We start from the raw sequence: 20044 nt of genomic DNA, 5'->3' as shown, positions 1-20044 counted from the left end.
TTCCCGTCATTTTGATATGTGCGCAGCCCTCGGATTCCTTATTCACATAGATTAACAACATCAAAACAAGAAAAGACACCCCACTTTAAGGTTTATTTGAGAGCATTTTTAAAACATTTTTCTTGTAAATTTAGTAAGTAGACAAAAAATTATTTAAATATTGTGTGTGTCGAAATATTTTATCTTTAAACAAATTTCACAGGGTTTTTAACCAATTTACATTGTAACGTTCTTATTGATTTCCTGCAAAATCTAAAGTCTTACGGTATACATCCAACGAATGATGGTATGATCACAGCATCATTTGTTTAAAAAGCAATATTGAAAAATTGCTCTCAAATATATAATCTAACGATCATTGGAATTTCAACTTTAAGGGAGATGTTAATTAGAAACATTTTCAATGTAATTTGAATTGTTAAAAACATTTGGCACTACATATTGAGCTTGTTGCAATTTTATTTACGCACGTATCGTATTAATTTTGATATCAATTTGATCTTATTATAAAACAAAATTAATTTGACCCTCCTCTCTTATTTTGAGATGATCCTCTTTTGTTAAACAATAAATAAATGATAGAGAGGGTGTTCCGTGTGTCAATGTACTAAATTCCAAATTCCAATGATAGTTATTGTTTCAATTCGATAATTCGACCCATACAACCTACAACAATAGTACTTTAAGTGTCTTCACCGACCGAAATAGATGTGTCAACTTACAACAATTCAAGAGAAGCCTAACTGCTTATACTTACACAGAGCCGGAAATAGGGTGGATTGCTACCCGTTCCTAATTTCTAAAATTTACCAAAAAAATAGCGAACTTTATTTTAAAACAAATTATGTCAATATTTTCTGCAATTTTCAAATTAATAACCTAGTATATTTTTAGGGAATTTACAACCCTAATCCGGATCTGTTTCGGTCCGCTTATAATACGGTCCCTTCACACCTTATTACCTTACTCCTCGATACACAATACTATGAAACATTTTTGTACATCCCTCACCGATTCTGAACATTAAAAGTATAACAAAAGTGATTTAACTCAATGTTTAACACATTTCTTCTTTGATCAACGAGATGGCAAAACTATAACCTTTACATATAGTAACACAATATTAGTTTAAAGGCTTAAAATAAATACGCCATAATTGGTACCTACTCTCGACTGCGCTTCTCAATTAAATACAATAAATTAGTTTAATTTATTTCCCTTTAAATCGAGAGTATGTACCATCTAAGACGTGTGCTTATGAAAGAAAATGCTAAAAAAAGACGCAGATCGTGCACACGTTAAATTAAGAAAAATAAAAGAAAAAAATTCTAATCCTAGGTGTGTCAGCAAAAATATAGTGCAGCTAAAATTAGAATTGCTTAATTAACTTTGACATATAAACTGCTTTATCTTAAAAAATAGTTTTCTGTGTATAAAATGTGTCATTCAAGCATAACAAGTAGCAGTTGTTGAACCGTGTTGAATATAACAGCTGTGTCACATTTACAAAACTTTCACGTGTATTATTTGCTCGACAAGAAATCAGAAATATTAATATATTAGAAACATAGTTTGCTTACTAAGGGCCGTATTCCAGAACTCTACTCAATGCTCAAGTCAGGATTTGAGTATGGTTTAAAGCACTCGAAATCATACTCAAGTCCCTGCCATTAGCGTCGTATTTCCAGTGCTTGTGTTTCCAGTGCAATCCTGACTTGAGCATTGAATAGAGTTCTAGAATACGTCCCTAAGAATAATCTTTCCCTTGCTGGATTTAATTTTATTGTATAAACAAAGGCATAGGCAAATTATTCACGTGGTATTCTGCTATCATAGTGGTAATATGGTGTCAATATAAACGTGAAACATCTGTTATATTTCAACAAAGTCAAACTACTGTCCAATTTATCTGTAGATTAAAAGTTACTTCTAGTAATATAACGGTAGTCAAGTGTAAATACTTTTTTTATATAGGTACTGTAAAAGACGGGTGATCAACGGTGTTGCTCGATTCGGAGATAGCGAACTTGTTACTTATTATATACTTAATACCTTTATATAAAAAATGTTGTAAGTGCACTTTGAGTTACGGAACTATATAAGTATTTATGTTTCTATTGTATGCTTAGTAGATTCTTCGTCGTTGTTCGTTGTATATATAAAATTATGTACAACAAGTTATCTAATGTATAGCTTAGAAAATGCTACAAAATGTATTATTTTTATAAAATACTGTCGGTATAATTAGGTTTTTAGGGTATTGCTTTTGTTTAATTGACTTTTTAAGTTTATATTATTAACAAAGACGAAAAATCTGCTACAGTTATCTTGCTTATTATATATTTGTTAATATATAACCTATAATTACTGAGGTACTATTGGCGGATTTGAAACTATTGCTATTAACGGCAATTATTATTATTCATTGTTATATTAAAAGTGGAAGATACTGTTATATTATTAAAGCTATAACTCAAGAATATATCGACTTATTTGAAAGATCACAGCTGATATAAAATCCTGTATACTTAATAAATATTGTAAACAACAAAGAAATTAGGGCCGTTGCTAAAAAACAAGAAATATATTATCATTTATATACAACAAAACATGTATATAACTGAAACATTTATTATCTACAATGTAAAGTCGATGTATTCTTAAACGATGGATTCGCTATTCCCGATCGAGCAATTATAGTTTTATTTTATATTTAAATAACTATTGCATTAACTGGTGTAGTCTACTTTCCAATTTACATCTCATAAAAGATATAAATTAAAAACTATGACCAATGGGAACTATTGCATTTTAAATATGGATTATGGTTCAACAAAAAAATATAATGTATGGGAAAAAACTATGTAACAAACGTTATAACTTAATTTGACATTTACAATATCTATATATTTATTGTAGTATATAATGAGCACGTATATAACTTGTTCTGTTTATGTCGTGCCATAATTAAAAACACGCGGAAAAAGAAATTGCCTAAAAAGATATATAATATTCCACTATCTTCTCGCTACAATTCACTTTAGAACAGTTTCATTTACGGTATTAAATCATAATGGTGATTTGGTATCGATATTGTGTGATCATGGTTCTGCATTTATGAGAATGCTACTATAGAACCAACACGGTGTTAGGACGGTATTACTGATAAAGATACCAGTCCGGTAGAAGCATGGTTCTGACGTGTTTTGTCAAAATGGTACCAGTATGGTATTATAATATGGTATTGGTTGGGCAAAATAGATAGAGCATCGATAATGAAAGGCTTATAGAGTTGCTCTGATATTCGTAGATATACAATTTTATATATCTTTTTCAGTCACATTATTTATCCTAGGTAGGTTAGAGTACAGAATTGTTACTATTAATACATTAAAATTAAACAATGGAGGTATAATACTTAAAATAACTGGAGGTAATACTTATTTTTAAAAGCAAGATTTTGTGAATAATTTGTGAACTTTGATCAACAAAGGTAGATTGTTTAAAATTATAATGTTGCCTAGATCCTGTTCAAGAAATATTTTTTTTATAATATATTTATTGGCTTTGGCAGTGTGTTTATTGTTATTTTAAAACGACATGAGGGATTTTGTAAAAGTGATAAATTGTATACTTCGAAATGACTTCAAGGGGATTAACGATGTTAGTTTAAAAATCGATGAGGTATTTTTATACGTATGATGTTATACACTAAGAAACATTAATATACTATAGCAATCTAATTTTATTTATCGTGTAAATATCCCCAAGAGTCTGCATTTTAGTGCATTAATCTATATATTTACTTACTGTAGGCTATTGTAATAGTTGTACTGTTCAAAAGGCATCCCGTTGTTCGTTTGTGTATTACCCTACTTAGTAAAACAGTCTGTAATGATAGTTCTATGTCAAACTTAACACATCGATCTATGGCGAAGAAGCGGAAAGAATCGAAAATTTCGATTTATTACTTTAAAAAAAAAGCTTTCTCACTTAATATCTTACTATAAAAAAATGCAGGATTTTGGTATAAATTGCAAAATATAAAATACTTTTTTATTGTTTCGCTGTATAATCCTCTTCCACTAGCGATATTTACCTTCCATTTTTTTTGAATTTCATGGCTTCGAGCACAGTATTTGCCGACACATAATATCCAAACTTAACTGAAATTTCTAATCCATAAGACCTAATAACAATCACCAACGGCCGTCTCCGAATTTGATGTAGTCCGCAGCTGTCAACTGAGATCACAAAAATTTAGAATTACAAAACTCCAAATAATAAAATTGGTGGGTAAAAACTAATCCATGACGTTCCAACGAAGCAGTCAACAAGAAGCCTAGAAACAGCCAAATCAATAAAATAATTGCACAGCGAAAACAACGTACGCAAACACTAAACACATTATGAGACTACGTCTAAGTTTGTCTAATAATAAATCCATTAGTAGAATATATAAAAATCCTTTCCATTAATGATTTTATCTATTTACTATTTAGTTAATAATATCACGAGGCTTCTATTCCCGACGATGCCACGATACTTCCATTATGTATTTAGTCACTAACTTATAATTATTTACAATTCAATCTACCCGCTTGCTTTCCTCATTTAAGCTCCAGCTAAACGATGATGTTACCGAACGATGTTACAGCGATCTAACGATTCTAATAGCCAGAATGTGTAACATTCCAATAAAAATTATAAAACAAAATAATATATTTGAGGTATCAAAAACACGGAGGTATATGCGTTCTAAACCAAAGACAACCTCGTTAATATTTAGTAGAGACAAATATTAGGGGAGCCGTTAAACTAGCTCGCAGAAAAATCTACGCTGAGGTTAAAATGCAAGTTAACTTAAACTATTTGGATAAACCAAATTAAAATTCCATTAAATGTAGTCATATCACAAAGTACGAATAATTATGTAACATTCCGAAATGAATATAATAAAAACTTAAATTTAAATCCTTATCCCGAGTTTGCTAAATATTCAAAATGTAAATGCACAAAATAATATTGTAATAGAGTTGCATTAGTTTGCATTGTTGGTGTTAAAATAAATATTATGTTCTATTTTCCGTAATATTGGACTGAAAAATGTTTTAAAAACAATTTCACTTTGAGTGACTGATATGTTCTCCAAAGATTATCGAAATGCTGATTTTTTACGTAAAGGATATGGCACAATATTAAATTTAGTTTTTAGGTTTTTATTCTGTTAAAAAATGTATTGTAATAAATGCATCTTGGCAATTGTTTGTCTGCAGTTATCTCGTTTTCTTTGGCTTTGTGAAATATCACGGTGTTATTATACTTCGTACGTACGTTAGAGAAATGTATGTGATATGTCGGTTTAAGTTTCGGTCCTGTCTTTGTTAACATGATATTTAGTTTCGCGCTAACCCTGAATAGATATGTTTATCGTATTTTCCAGACAAATGCGGTAATCGAGCATTTTCCCACGATATATTAAAATAAAATTTTTTTTTTTTACAATCTGCAGCCATCTTATGGTTATTCCTAAGATTTTTTTTTGAGAATAATATAATAATAATAATAATCTAATAAATTTTCAATAACGAGACGTCCGCTACGTTGGTCGACGTTAAATTAGAACCACTATACACTCACAGAGAGAAATCCGAAAATGGATACAGATTAAATATAATTCTATTCATAATACCTATATCTACGTAATTTTATACACAAGAAACAATAATGTTTGTTTCATGATTTGCAATCATGCACACGTATACGATCGTCGAACTGCTTTTCGAAGACCCGCTCTCAGGCATTTGCTGCGCCACTATCCCTACAGCTCTGCACCCTGTACCCAAGGATCGTCTCGCCGCGCGTGCGCCGACGTCGCGCGACGCGCGCCCGTGTCGTATTCCATGGTTGTTCTCTTCCGTTCGTTCGCTGTCTGCTCGCCACCCGACCCAGTTCGGCACCCAACCTCCTCTAACGGCATGAAGACGAACGAAGGCACGGCTACTTATACATTCATATTAAATTTATCTTATTGAAGCCAAAACGCACATAGAGTACACATATTGTTCATTAGACGTTAAATTTTGTACTTTCGAAATCAGATTCTAAGAAGTCTTTAATTTTTTTACTCAACATCAACAGTATCATTTAGTCTAAAATTTTTTTTTATGTAATTAACACCTAAATAATCTGTATTTTCATTAATTTAGATTTGGCGTCCGAAAAAAGTTTCTTTAAAAAATATTTTCTTTGCATTTAAAAATTTACTGTTAAAATTTGTACGTTCGTTTTTTGTACAGTTACCGATTCTAATTTGACACTAAACATTTATCGAATAGTGATTAAAATATGTTTTTTTTTCTCTTTAGAATACAGTTGGCATAAGTTTGGCAGTACTAGAAATAATACTTTAGTATTGCTCTGGATTACATTGTCATCTTGAACACCGAGTGAACATTTTCTCTAGAAAATGCCAGTAACGTTTCGTCCTATAGATTAGTCACAAAGCGAAGTCCGACCGTCGAAGCGTACACTAAACGACTTCTACAAGTCGCGTGCAACAATACTGTTTACGTAATTTAAAACTAACGTCAATATTTTACTAATTATAATACGATTAACCATTAAAATGCGGCATAGTCCTGCATCGTTTTGGCATAGTCCGTAATATTGCACATTGGAGTGGTATCCCGTTCGAGTCCTTGTCCGTGCCGCGGCGCGTCGGGCGGGGCGGGCCCGCGCGCGCGCCGCGGGCTGTTCCCTCCGGTTCAGGCCATGGGCTGAGGTCATTGCAGCCCGGGCGGCAGCTGCGGCGCGTGCTCGCTGGCGCCCAGGTCGAACAGGTGGTGCGGCGCCGGCGCCAGCGCGCTGTGCAGCGCCGACGTCTTCAGCAGCCGCTTGAGCATGCCGCTCGATCCGCGGTGCTGCAGGCTCTTGTGCGTCGTCAGCGAGTTCTTCGTCCTGTATCTCCGGTGGCAGAACTCGCACACGTACAACGTGTCGGACTGCTCGTGCTTGTCTTGGAAGTGTCGTTTCAAGGAATAGTAACAAGAGAATGTCCTGCGGCAGTAGGGACACTCTTGCGGCTCGTTGATTCCGCCGGCCGTCGGCGGGGGCATACGGAGGGGCGGTACAGCTGAAAATCAAATACACATATTATTTTTGCACATTTCTTCTCGTAATTTGCTCTCTCCCCGCATTCGGAGTGATCGGTGTTAGCTGGCAACATTCAAAACAGTTAGGGAACAAATTCGAAAACCGAATATGCTTTCATATTACCATTATAATAATACGTAGAATGTATGAGGTTAATAATAATAAGTAATAATTACATACTAATATATGCACTGTACACATTGACTAACTACACAGTAATCACGAGTTTTTATATTCAAAATTTTAGGAAACTCTCTCAACCACAATGACACAGAAACACGTGATAACAAAAATGATAGAAGCATGCTCCAAGCAACACAACAACGTCAAAACTGCGAAACCCGATGGGAGGGGGCCTTTGGCTTAGGGAGGTAAAAATAAAGAAATTTTTCAAACAAAAACGTAAGGAAAAGTAAAAATTCAAACTGAAAAATAAGGTTTTAACCCTGTCCTAGTGTTAATTCTATTCGAGAATCGTTAGTCGTTGTTAGGAGCTGTACCCTAGTGAGTTGTGGTACAAGTGGAAGTTCTAACCTTTGGCGATGGTAAGTACGGCTGTGGAGAGTCGGCCGTTCTGTTGGTTCTCTTTGCTAGATGGGTACTGCCGCAGGCCGCGCCAACTCCGTCCGAGTAGTCACTAAAAAAACCGCCCGATTGGCTCGGTCTCCCCCGGCCTTGACTTGTGGTAGGTGTATATATGGGTCATCAGCGAATTCCTCGAGCAGTATACCCTCTCGCAAATGGTGCATCGGTACTCCTCTTGCCTCTCAGCGTGTTTGTCGGCGATATGCCGCTTCAGGGACGCCTTTGAGCACAATACCTTCCCGCATAGCGAGCACGAGAATAACTTTTTACCTGGAAACAGATCGAAAAAAACAAAAAAATATGGGGTTGCGCCCCGAACGCGTAAAACAAAAGAATTCGTTAGGCCTAACACGGAATTCGGAATTTCATTTTTGAAATTGTTCAAAAAGTTCTCTTTTTCGTTTAAAAATTAAAAACTGATTAAAGGAATTGAAATTATAGTGACTTAAAATTATAATAAAAATAAATTGTAAAAGTAAAAGAAAATAATAAATAAGAAATGATGGCGAAGCTACGGTGGCCAATGATTTTGTGTTATAACAAACAACATGCACAAGAAGCGGAAAATATAAATGAAAGGCCGTAAAACAGGTATTGCAAGCGTGACGGTAATAAAAAAAACCGTGCGTTGAAAAACAAAAAATTCTAACGTCTACTAAAAAGCTGGGAAAAACCAATATTTAACAAATGCATGGTGGTTTCAAAGGTGTTTAATAAAACTGACAATATTTTTGTGTATTTGTTTTTATTAAAAACGCCATTATCATCGATATTAGGATTTATGAAGTCGGTTTAACGATTACAATTACACTTTATGAGTAGGTAGTTACGTCAAGTAGTTTAGTTAAAAGTAAGGAAGGAAAAGAACTATTTTATTTGATATTTATACATAATTATAGAGGTAGTGGGAACATATTTTGATAGCTATGAATATTTGCAGCCCATTATATAGATTTGATGTTATTTCGAGCGTTTGCTTACGTCACGCAGATTTTGTTCAAACTATAAATAAGTTGTTAATAATATCTAAAAATAGGAAAAACAGGTTTGACAACTTATACACAGAACTAGGATAGTAATAGACTTTTAAAACTGGCAAACAGTCAAACCTGGTTAACTCAGAAAATTTGACACTTTGGATATTGGATAAACTCTTATCGCATGCGACATAGAGTTGATCTTAAGTGTTATGCTTGATATGCTCTTGGCCATACCAGGGTTATCAAAATTAAATTTTATCATAAATGTAGGGTGTATCGTGGAGTTTTTAATTTCGAATCGTTTTTCTAAACGATTCTTATAATCGTTATATTTGAAACAAAATCTGTGCGGCGTAGAATAAGCTCACGTAGTTGCCGCAAAACAATTACTAACATTTAATAAAAAAACGTATTTCATACAATGGAAGACAAAAACAAAACACCGTATTTTGGCACTTTTCACAATAATAACATAAGCTAAAATGGACTGCATTACACAGGGGCCAATTGTCAACAAAAAAAAACCTATACAAAATTCGGACAGAATAATAATTTAAGAAATAATATAAAATTTCAATACAACAACCAAATAAATTAATTTAGATCCCTTAGAAAATAAGTAAAAATGCCAACAAGAAGTATAAGAACACATAGGGTCGCCCAGCGAGCGCGGGGGAATGAAAAAAAAAACATATTAACCTTAATTCGAAAGATAAAAACTTAAACAGGTCACAGATACAGTCTTACACTTGCTAAATTCCTAACTAATGCAGTTTTTGACAGGGATGTGTTCTGCCTGTTTAGAACACGGTATAGTTCTTGCCCAGTAAAACCCACAGACCCTAGGTCTTATGAGATCCGTTAACTTAGCACCTAACTCCAACCAAGATCATATAATCACATGTCAATTTCGAGTTAATACAGAACCGAAACACGCCCGACTTTCAGCCACCGCGGCGTTTTATAAAAATTATTTAAATTTAGTAAATAATTGTACAATTTTATTTTTATCTACAAAATACGCCTAATAGTGTACAATTCGAACGCGTACTTAGTCTAATCAGTCTATAGCGTTATTAAATTTTGGCAATCCTTTATTTTCAGCGACAAATTTCTAAATAAATTCTCAAGTCGTTCTATTCCTACGACAATGATACCTTTTTTTATCTTTAGTACACGTATTTTGGAACTTAACTTTACAACACTAAAAGTGCTCCTATTTAGTTGAAATACGGTGAGTTGTTCACTCTAGATAACAGAGAATTGAAGGAGAAAGATAGACAAGGAAGGCCTAGACGTAGTTATTTAGATAAAAAAAGGGAAAAGTCAATATTTCGTCGTTTTAGGAACTCAACGTTAGGCTCTAGGTCTTAAACAAGAAGAAGCAATGAGAAAAATGGCAGAAAATCCAGCTAGACCAGTTTCATCAAGTGCATTAAGAAGAGACATAATCAGGTAAAAAAAAAAACGAGCCCACGTCTGCAAAAAGGTTAGAACAGAGTAAAAAATATGTTTTGGAGCTAGAGTTTACAACACAAAAACTGTTTCTTTTCAGTTGAAGAATGATGGATTTTTGGCACCAGTGTATGATTGACCACCTGGCGAACTGATGGACACGGACTGCTAGATGTGGTTTCGGGTTCCTTTCTTTAACTAATTATATCACATCTTTTGATTTGACCAGTCTGGCCTTATAAGGAAAGTTTCAATCGGAAGACCAGGAAGCAGAAGCCATTATAGAGTCATAAAGGCACAATTTCAATTAAAAATAGTGACGCATTTTGAGCTGTAAAGACAATAATACATTTACAGCTCTAAAAGCGCCCCTTTTCAGTTTGAAATTGATGTATTTTGACACAACAATAATTAATTTTGAATCGAAAATCCATTGAAGGGTTATAAAATTCAGTTTCTCCGTACGTGTATATAGATTTGGTATCAAAAGCAAATTATGACCGTACTGCCTTAGCAGCACATCCCTGTAATCGTAAATTAAACACGTAGTCATGCTAATCTATACGAATCAGATAAACCTTAAGCCTAGTTAGTCAACTAACTTAATTCCCAAACCCAAATTAACAATAGAAACTATTATCTAAGTTACTAGATAAAAAACAACAATTCTACGTTCAAAAATTGCATTTGTTGCAAATAAAAACTTAACAGTTTTTTTCCCACGGAATGCTTTGCGAAAAATTTTACAAAATTTTCTCGTTGAATTTCCGTTTCCCTTAAGATTTTTTTTTCTAGCACAAACGTTCCAATTTAGCACCAAAACCCTAGTCTTGCAATTTTGTAAAGTATCATAATAAAGCTTACTAAATCACTAAACAATTGTAATGGCTAAGCATTTATGTATGTAGCAATAACAACAAAACCTTATAACATACAAAATAGCATATTAAAATTTTATTTAGGAAGCCTCTCATACTTGTTAAAGGTAGAGTATAAAGCATCATCCATTACTAGGTCGCTAGTATTTTTTTTATTAAACAAATTTTGATTAAATCTCACTGGTTAACAATGCAAAAAATGTCGATTCAGGTGAAAAAAAAAAAAATTTCAAGTCGAAAACCAATTTTGTTTGTATTTTCTAAACTAAACTAAAATTTTCTTATAGATGAATTTCTCAATCGTTTAATAAAAAGAATACTTAGAAGTGTTCGAAACACTACTTCTAAAGTTTAGAATTTACGCAAGATTTGTCTTTTTTTGACGAAAAAAACACATGTTACATAATTATGTAAAGCAGGCACTAAATTACTTAAAGTGTATATTGTTATAATAAATTATGTTGTTTACATTTACAAGTACCTTATAGTTATTAAAAAAGAAATGTAACAATAGTCGGTTTAAAATAGTGATGCATTACTGTACTAGATTAGTTACATTGTGTTGTGTTACAGAAATGTGGAAATATCATTCAGAAATTTAATTGTAACAACATCGAGTTTAGAAAGACAACAATAATATGAAAAACATAAAAAGTTTGTGCAGTCGTACTTTTCGCACGAAATTTTTCATATTTTTTACATTATCAGGGTGCATAGGATATTTTTATAACTTTGTAATCGCCAAATAAATTAAAATTGTAATATGTAAATATTTAAATACACATTTTTGTAACATCCTTTAAACTCAACATTGATTTTGCTTTATGTGAATGATTTTTTCAAAGTTTTTAGAAAAATGTTACTAATTTCGTAACAGGTAAAGGTGAAGAATTTTAAATTGTCATTGTTACATAAAGCTGTTTACATAGCACATTTGTAATGATACAAAAATACTTAATATTGGATTTAAATATAATGTGGGTGACAGATTCTTTCACCTGCTTTGGAAAACGTCATAAATTACGCGTCATGAATTGAAATTTTGAATACTTACTAATTCCACCATTCCAGTTTTTAGTAGATTATTCTTCTAAATAGCCTCTGACAGGTTCGTGCTAATTATAAAAACCTACGATAAACAGATTTAACAACAGTTAGTTTAAGTCTGTGGTATGTATATAGCCTCTAGTATGTTCCAGAATTCGTAATATGTCGAGAGCCTGTTTTTCCTGATTACAAAGGAACCAAAAAGGATAGTATTGTTTTTCCACGAGAAAGTCATTCACATAAGACAGTTTATTCTTATGGCAAGCGAAAACAAACATCTGATCAAAGATTTTTGCACAAAAATGTAGGAACATTTAACACTGAGAATTATTAAACTTTATACTATAACCTATTTTTATGTATTATAGTGATAATAATAATATTATAATGTGTAATTTAATTACAATTGTACAACGTAATAGCAACATAGTTTGCAAGTATAGTAAATTTACAAAAAAGTTGCAATAGAAATTAAAAAAAAAACAATTAATAATGTTAAGTCAATTTATTTACTACCATTGTTAGGCGACTTCTGTCAGGCGAATGGTTTCAAAATTTTAAATAGGTTTTGTTATATTCAGAATCTATTTTTTATATAGCTACTGGAAGATTATGTCGTGCACCCGGTGGTAAGCGACAATTGCAAGGCACAATTTAAAGTAACCCGCATCCCAAAGCTTACTACGTACACGTACACCATAACAATTTTTGAAGCTAAGTTTAATATGAGCATTCTACGTTCCGGTTTTGTAAGGGTGCTGGTGAAATTAGAGGCATATGGTATTCGTCAACTTATGTCTTAGGGTGACGGGCGCACTGGCAGTGCCCCTCAGATGTTTGCAATTTAAAGCTCTGAGTGGCACTGCAAGTGTTATTATGAACAGGCGTCTAGCTTACCATCAGTCATATGTATAAAACTATGTAGTTGTGTATTCTAGTCCTTTGGAGCAGAATACATAGATCAATTCGATATGTTTATTTTTAATATTTTATTTTTTTGCAATGCATGTCCAATAAAGTAATTTTGAATTTGTAAACATGCCTAATAAACCCGAATACTTTTCAATAAATATTTGTGAACAGGTTAATTTCTAATAATTTTCCCAAAGTTAACGCGCAACAGTGGGTCGTATCGACACAATGTCCTGGCCAAAGCTGCCAAACCACGGTAGCCAATAAATATAATCAACGAAACAAATTAATAAGAAAAACGAACACAAAATAGGGGAAAGTAACTAAAAGTAACAATTCTGTTCGTCACACTTCCTTAAACTAAACTAATTTGATATAAAAAATATCATTAAATCGCTTTACACTTGTTAACGCGCGGTCGTGACACCTTCATATTTACTCGCATTTAAAAAAAATATTCGTGACTTACTAGTGTAAATATACTCGTATTTTCAGTTTGGGTATCATGGAGGCATTGATAGGGTTGCTTTTAAATCAACTCGGGTAGTGTTTGTAGTGTATTTGGTTTTTATTATTATAACACTTACTATACTATCGGAGAATGATGATTTAGTATAAAGAGTTACCAAATGTATCGTCGTAAGTAAGAATGTAGATAAGAAGTTAATTTTTCTAAGGGAAAATGTTCTTGATTTCATCAAAACTAAATTTAGTTTTAGGAACTGTGTCGAACAGAATTGTAAACGCCTAAACTAAAAAATATTTATAATAAAATAGCCATATTTACTTTGTTAAATGGCACCTCGCGAGTTACTTGCTATTTTGCTTTGCATTGGATAAGGAAAAATACAAAGTTATTGCAAAATAGTTTTAATAAAACTTAATTAATCTACTCATGAATATTAACAATTTTTATTATACTTTTGGAAATTTGCGACTACAAACTTCTATGCAAAAGCTGCATTTGTATGTTTTTTTAAGTAAGACAAAAATTGTTTCTATTGACGAGTTATCATGCCCTTCAAGTTTTATTTCCGCTCTGTTGTAACACCATGTATAAAAAGAAGGGAACGGAAAGCTCTATAAAATTGATAACAAACGAATCAAAGTACAGTTTACAGAAAGCGAAGTAACACTTTAGAATTTTATCTACTTATGAATTGGAATAACGTTCCTTTTCCAATTTGAGGAAAGATTCACGAATAACTTCAACATTCTTATAATGAATTGATGCTTAATGTAAAGTTAGAAATTTATATTCCAAATGGATACTGAGAATTGACCGTTGGAACATTTTTTAATGTTTATTTATGAGCCAAAATCTGATATAAGTTATCGAAATGGTGTTCTGCAGGGATCAATATTTGGGCCAATTCACATTTACTTCCGAAAATTTGGTGTTCCTTAGGGCTCTATATTTGGGCCACTGTACTTTATTGTTTATAACATCTTCAACGGATTCAAGTGAGTATAACGCAGTTCTCAAATATAGACCAAAATATCCTAAGTTTTACTCACTTTCATGTAAAACTGAGAGGAAAATAATAATAATAAATTAGTATAGTTTTCATCATGTTGCGCGTGTCTGTGTAGTCCTGAATTAGTGTTGTATTTATTATGTATTATCCGGTTTGTATATATAATTTGCTTTCTGCGGGTTCCATTATGACAACAAAACGTCCTTCGACATTGGTGCTATATCTTCAGTCTTTCACTTAAAGAAAAAAATCATCTAGACATAAATTTGAAGCCTCATCCAGCCAATGTATACATCTGTATATATCTTTTATATTTTTTTAAATAGTTTTTAGTAATCTCGTATAAATATCTAAGAGTGAGATCATTCAGATAGAAATACAGAATAAATAAATTGCAAAATGCCAAAAATGAACACAATATTGAAACAATTTGCCTCTTTAGTTACTTACGCGAACACTGTTCTTTTTTATTTAAGCCTAATATTATATAAATTTACAGCACCAAGATTTTTATCTTTTCTCAAAATATTAATTTTTCTCTTCGCCTTATTGTCGCACATTTTAACATAGTGTAAGATTCAGGAGTTGTCGTTAGCCGCAGTATTGCAATTATTGGGCTTTCGTGTCGCGGTAAAACTGTTTCTGTCGAATTTTTGAGAAAAAACTTCTCGAGTGTCGCCCTCGCGTCTTTCAAGTGGAATGTCAGTGTAAATTATAGTTGTGATGATACATCATTGTCATGATCGACTCCCGCCACGCGGCGTCCACAAGTTCAAAGATCCCTATTAAAACTAAATAGTGTATAATGAAAAATTCTTAACGTAACAATATAACGAATCCGATGTCGGAGAATAAAATAACTAAAATATTATAACTAGAATAATTATTATTTAAAGAAAAACTTTACCTTCGAATTGATTAGACGTTAAAACTTAGACGTTGAACTGATCTTTGAACTTGTAGAAGTCGATGTTGTGGTGGGGGGGAACGATCTTGGTGTCGGCGGCGGAGAGGTTCTGGGGCTGCGGCACGTGCGCATGCGCTGGCAGCGGTAGCGGCGGCGGCGCGCCGCGCTGGCGCCGGTGGTAGATGCTCTTGTGGTTGTTGAGCGAGTTGAGCGTGCGGAACACCTTGTGGCAGAGACTGCATCGCGCCGAGTGCAGCGGTTGCAGGTGCTGCTGCTCCGTGTGCCGCTTGAGCGTCAGCCGCGTGGACAGCAGCTTGCCGCACACCTCGCAGCGGTGTCCCGCGCCCAGCGGGCCCACTGCGCCACACATAACAACCAACATTAGCACAGCGCATTAGTCCCTATCCCCTCCCTCCCACCCCCCCTACACCGTGCGTCGTATCCAGCACCACGCGACACCCCGCGAGGTCGCATCCAACAGGTCCCATACCGCAGGAACCAATTGGCACAGAGACCGCGAATTTTGAACCTGGCTTTGGCTTGTAGAGGCAATCAACGTGTCTATACATAGTAATCACCGATCTGACTAATGCGCTTAATGAAACGTTGGTGGTTATGTGTGTACCGATAGATAGATGTCCCAATTGGTTCCAGAGAGGCGAGCTCGTGTAAGCGTAGCGCAGGCGCCGCAGCTGCGCCCGCGCACTCGGGCTACACTTACACGGAAGCGTTAATTACAGAGTTTAGTTACGAATATATTATAGATACATAGATATAGTCTGCGATGCGCATGCAAAGAACGAGTAAAACTATGCTATGTACAAATGTTAGGAACATTATCGCGATACAATTGTTTAAACTTAACAAAGATCTACGGCAAGAGTTTGACGTTTAGGTGGTAAGGATGGCAGCTTAGTGTCTTCGAATGGCAACGCGCGTGTCGGTGGCGGGAATGGCGAGTGGGGGCGCGCGCGGGGGGGCCTGGCGGGCCGGGGCGCGCGTCAGTTGACCGGGAAGAACGGCCCCTGGCCGGCGGGCGCGGCTGGCGGCTGCTGCTTGCGGTGGTAGATCGATTTGTGGTTGCGCAGACTGTTCAGGCTGGAGTAAACGCGCCGGCAAATGTTACACACTGGCTCCCTGGAGGGTCTCATGTGAACGTTTTGAATATGTCGTTTAAGCCGCGTCAACGAAGACAAGCTCTTGTTACAGGGCTCGCACCTGTAATCTTCTTGGGGGGTGCGGGCGCCACCTGGTCACAACACAAGCAGTTAGCCCCTTCGAAGCTTCCGAACGCACTTTTAATGCACTCTCTTTATCGTAGCCTCTCTGACTCAAGCACCGCCACCCCCCTTTACATTTGATGATAGCCATCCGACGCGGCGCATGTCAATAATGTCAAGCGGTATTAGTATCGCATACTGTCGTCCTACTCGGCGGCCCTATTTGGCTTAGCAAGCTTACAGCGCGAGCGATGAGTGTGGTGAGTTAAATTCGCTGTTTTCATAATAGCCCGGGACTCGATCTGAGTGCAGTCTCAAATATCCCGAACAAAAGCTTTAAATATTCTTCAATGAAATAATTGAATGTTTTCACATTACCATTACTAAAATTCCATTGTCCAATCTTGAATGTCCCCAGTTATTATTTTACACGTAATTTCCCAAGACAATGTGATTAAGGGTAATTCGAGAATGTTTTTAGAAACACGAATGATTCATGGGATCCGCTGTCTTTGCATTTAAGTAAATAACGTATCCGAATTCGGCCTAACGCGGTGGTCGAATTTTAGGATGCCAATTCGTTTTTGATTTTTTTTAAAAACATTTTATTGATTAACAAACAATTTTGAAGCCAAATATAAGTTTGTTACAAGGTTAAGTGCATTCATGGTAATTATCATAACGAATGAACGTGTAATGGTTTCAAGGAAACGAAAAATAAAGGTGAGAAAGTTTTGAAAAAAAAAAAACTCAAAATCGCAAATTGAAACGAAAACAAAAAAAACAATCTGAGTTGGAGACATGGGAGTGAGTGAGGGATTGTCCTAGCACACATTGTTTCAAGTCACATCTAGAAAACAAGCTAGCATATCTTCATCGTATAGTTATACATTAATCTATAGTTACAGTACAATAAACATGCACGCCACGTTGCGTTTTGGTTCAATGATAAACAGATTCTCATTCCTCAACGTCCAGAGCGTGCAAAAGTCTGATCAAGAAAATGAAAACATATTCTGCCTACGCGTCTCCATCGAACCAGAACACAAAAAGCCAACATTAATAGTTTAATACAGAACACAGAGCACAAAATGAAGACATACATATATAGAGGTTAAGAGGAGGTATATTATAATTAGAATACATAGATTATAAGTATATGTCACGTGATAATTGCCTCATACATTTTGTAAAAATATAAAACCTAATAATGATATATAAACCTAATAATGACAGAGCAGAGAGGAAGCGGTGATGGTGGCATACGACAGACAGTGCATTAAAAATATCGTTTGTTTCAATATATGTAGTAATGCATAAAATAAACTTGTTGCTAGACAAGCTGAGACTCACCTTGAGATGTACTGGCCATGCCGTCTGGAGCGAGTGGACTTGGCAGACCTGAAAGCACCATAACCTTCTTATGCTTTCTGAACTATGAAGTTATATTGTCTATTTCTGAAGTCTGTTAGTGGCTTCAATGAAATATCGTTATGTGTTATATTTTTATGCAGTCTTATTGGGGATTTTTTTAAATTAAAATTGTCATACCTAAATTTCAAAAGAAGAGTGTCTCGCCTAAATTAATGTCCCTAATCGATAGAAAAAAAAACAAAAAAAAACAATATTATACCTACTTATATTTACTCCTACTGCGCATGGCACATCTAACTTACCGGCCAAAGATGGATGCTCAGTGAGTGCTGGATGCATAGTGAAGCTGTATGCATTAGAAGAAGCAAAGAGCTTCGTGTCAGCCGGTTGTATGAAGGGTGAAGGAGGCAGCTGGGGTGGCGGGGTGCGATCGTCAGCATCAGCGGAGCTGCCGCGTGATGGAGGTCCTCCCTGAGACACACAAACGTAGGCACATTAGTTTCCTCCTGCAGGCTTCATATTCTAAAATTAGATTAGGGTTACCTACGTTTTGTAAAAAAATATAGTAATGATGTTATTTACAACTGTATATTTTAAACCGCGTTTAAAATTGGACAGTACATGAATAAACCGATTGATTCTTTGTGTACCAAAACAAATAGTGGCAATTCTGAAAATATACGTCATAAAATAAATTATTTTCATAGGTTTAAATAATAATAATTTAATTATTATTTAAAAACTGAGACCTAATTTTAGCTCAATGTGTTAAAAAACAAACGTAAATTGTCTAATCTATATATTTCAGAAATCTATAATAAACAAACTGGCCCTGAAATGTTTCGAGATTTAATCAAACTTTTCATAACTAATTTAGGCCGGCTCGGATCCAATAGAACGAAATTAAAAATGTTATTAACAAACAAACTCAACAACTATCTAAGTTAGCACGCCAATCTAACTTGGGGGAAAAAAGAAAGTTTTTCTTAAATAAAAGTGAGATGATTTCCCTGGATCTTGGATTAGATTGTGATTTGTTTAGTATCTCTACACAGCGTAAAATAGAACCGTACTTTAACGTATTAACGGTAAACAATGTCAGCAAATAATTATCATCACTTCATTAGAAAGACGTCTGTTGCTGGATATCGTTCTTGGTCTTGCGTTGTTGGTGGGTGGTCTGCTCGCATTTAAGTTAATGGACCAAAAATTTACGTTCTTGATTGATTCGAAAAAAAAAAAAATTTATTTTTCTTGGAATATTCTAAACAGTAAAGAGCTCTAAAATGTCACTTTTTAATTGTTCTATTTAATCGTCATATGAACCGATGTCATTTGACGCTGACGGTTCCGCGTATGGAATCTAGTTCGCTAGACGGTCGTTCTACTCGGTACTGTATAATTCAATGGTGTGACACGTCGCGGAAGTCGTTTTGTTTACTTCTAAGTGACATCGGTTACTGTTACATACCGCAGGTTTAATGTAAGTAGACTCTATCGCCTTACGTCACCATGTCAAGGACTTGTTGCTATTGTTCTAATTTAACAATGCCATTGGATTTTAGATTTAAAATAAACAAAATAGGATCGGTAATATTTTTACTGACATTTACTTTTAGTTGTTTTTGCGAGATGTTAACTATTTGGCAACTTAATTCAAGTCCCATGCGATATGTCTTTGTTTTTTTTTTTGACAACTGAAGACACCGATTCAAGCGCGGCAGTTTGAACAGACAGTTGATAAAATAAATTTAGTTTAAAGTGGTATGCACCAGAATCATTAGTTCGTCCCGTCACTTGATATTATAAAAAAAACGTATAGTATAAATAGTAAGACGTCGCCAACAGTGGTCTAAATAAGAATATTTGCCACAAAAATCTAATTTATTTACATTAAATATGTTTTACGAGATGGTAATTAAACGATTCGTCTATAGATTTCTTCTGTTTAGACAATATACAAAATCGTGCAGAATCATTGTTCTCAATATTCATTTACATTGAAATCGTTATTTCATAATTCGCTGTTTGTCAGCTGTTATCCGTTTATTTC

The 20044-nt window shown here is 34.5% G+C and overlaps 2 protein-coding genes across 6 annotated transcripts in view; both read right to left on the bottom strand.

Annotated features, from left to right (window-relative positions):
- Positions 1–6194: 6194 nt before the first annotated feature.
- On the bottom strand, positions 6195–7774 carry LOC113225804 (PR domain zinc finger protein 16-like; the record flags this gene model as incomplete). Its single annotated transcript, XM_026458244.1, has 2 exons — positions 6195–7135; positions 7690–7774. Coding segments are annotated over 2 exons (435 nt in total), but the record flags the coding sequence as incomplete, so codon positions are not given.
- The window catches only part of LOC113225829 (broad-complex core protein isoforms 1/2/3/4/5), a 220556-nt gene continuing 208118 nt past the window's right edge, over positions 7607–20044 (bottom strand). For 3 of the 5 annotated variants that reach the window (XM_026458276.1, XM_026458277.1, XM_026458278.1), the window contains exons 7-9: positions 18294–18462; positions 17971–18018; positions 15053–15754 (exon numbers count right to left, since the gene is read on the bottom strand). In XM_026458276.1, coding sequence (XP_026314061.1) covers positions 15423–15754; positions 17971–18018; positions 18294–18462 — 549 coding nt within the window. In that variant the 3' untranslated portion in view covers positions 15053–15422. Of the gene's footprint in view, positions 8011–15052; positions 15755–15943; positions 16647–17970; positions 18019–18293; positions 18463–20044 lie in introns of those variants that run through there. The other 2 variants (XM_026458280.1, XM_026458279.1) reach the window with 2 other exon arrangements.

This window comes from Hyposmocoma kahamanoa, unplaced genomic scaffold, assembly GCF_003589595.1.
Source record: "Hyposmocoma kahamanoa isolate Upper Pololo Valley unplaced genomic scaffold, ASM358959v1 175, whole genome shotgun sequence".
Lineage (NCBI taxonomy): Eukaryota > Metazoa > Arthropoda > Insecta > Lepidoptera > Cosmopterigidae > Hyposmocoma > Hyposmocoma kahamanoa.
This window is presented reverse-complemented; position numbering and strand designations above follow the sequence as displayed.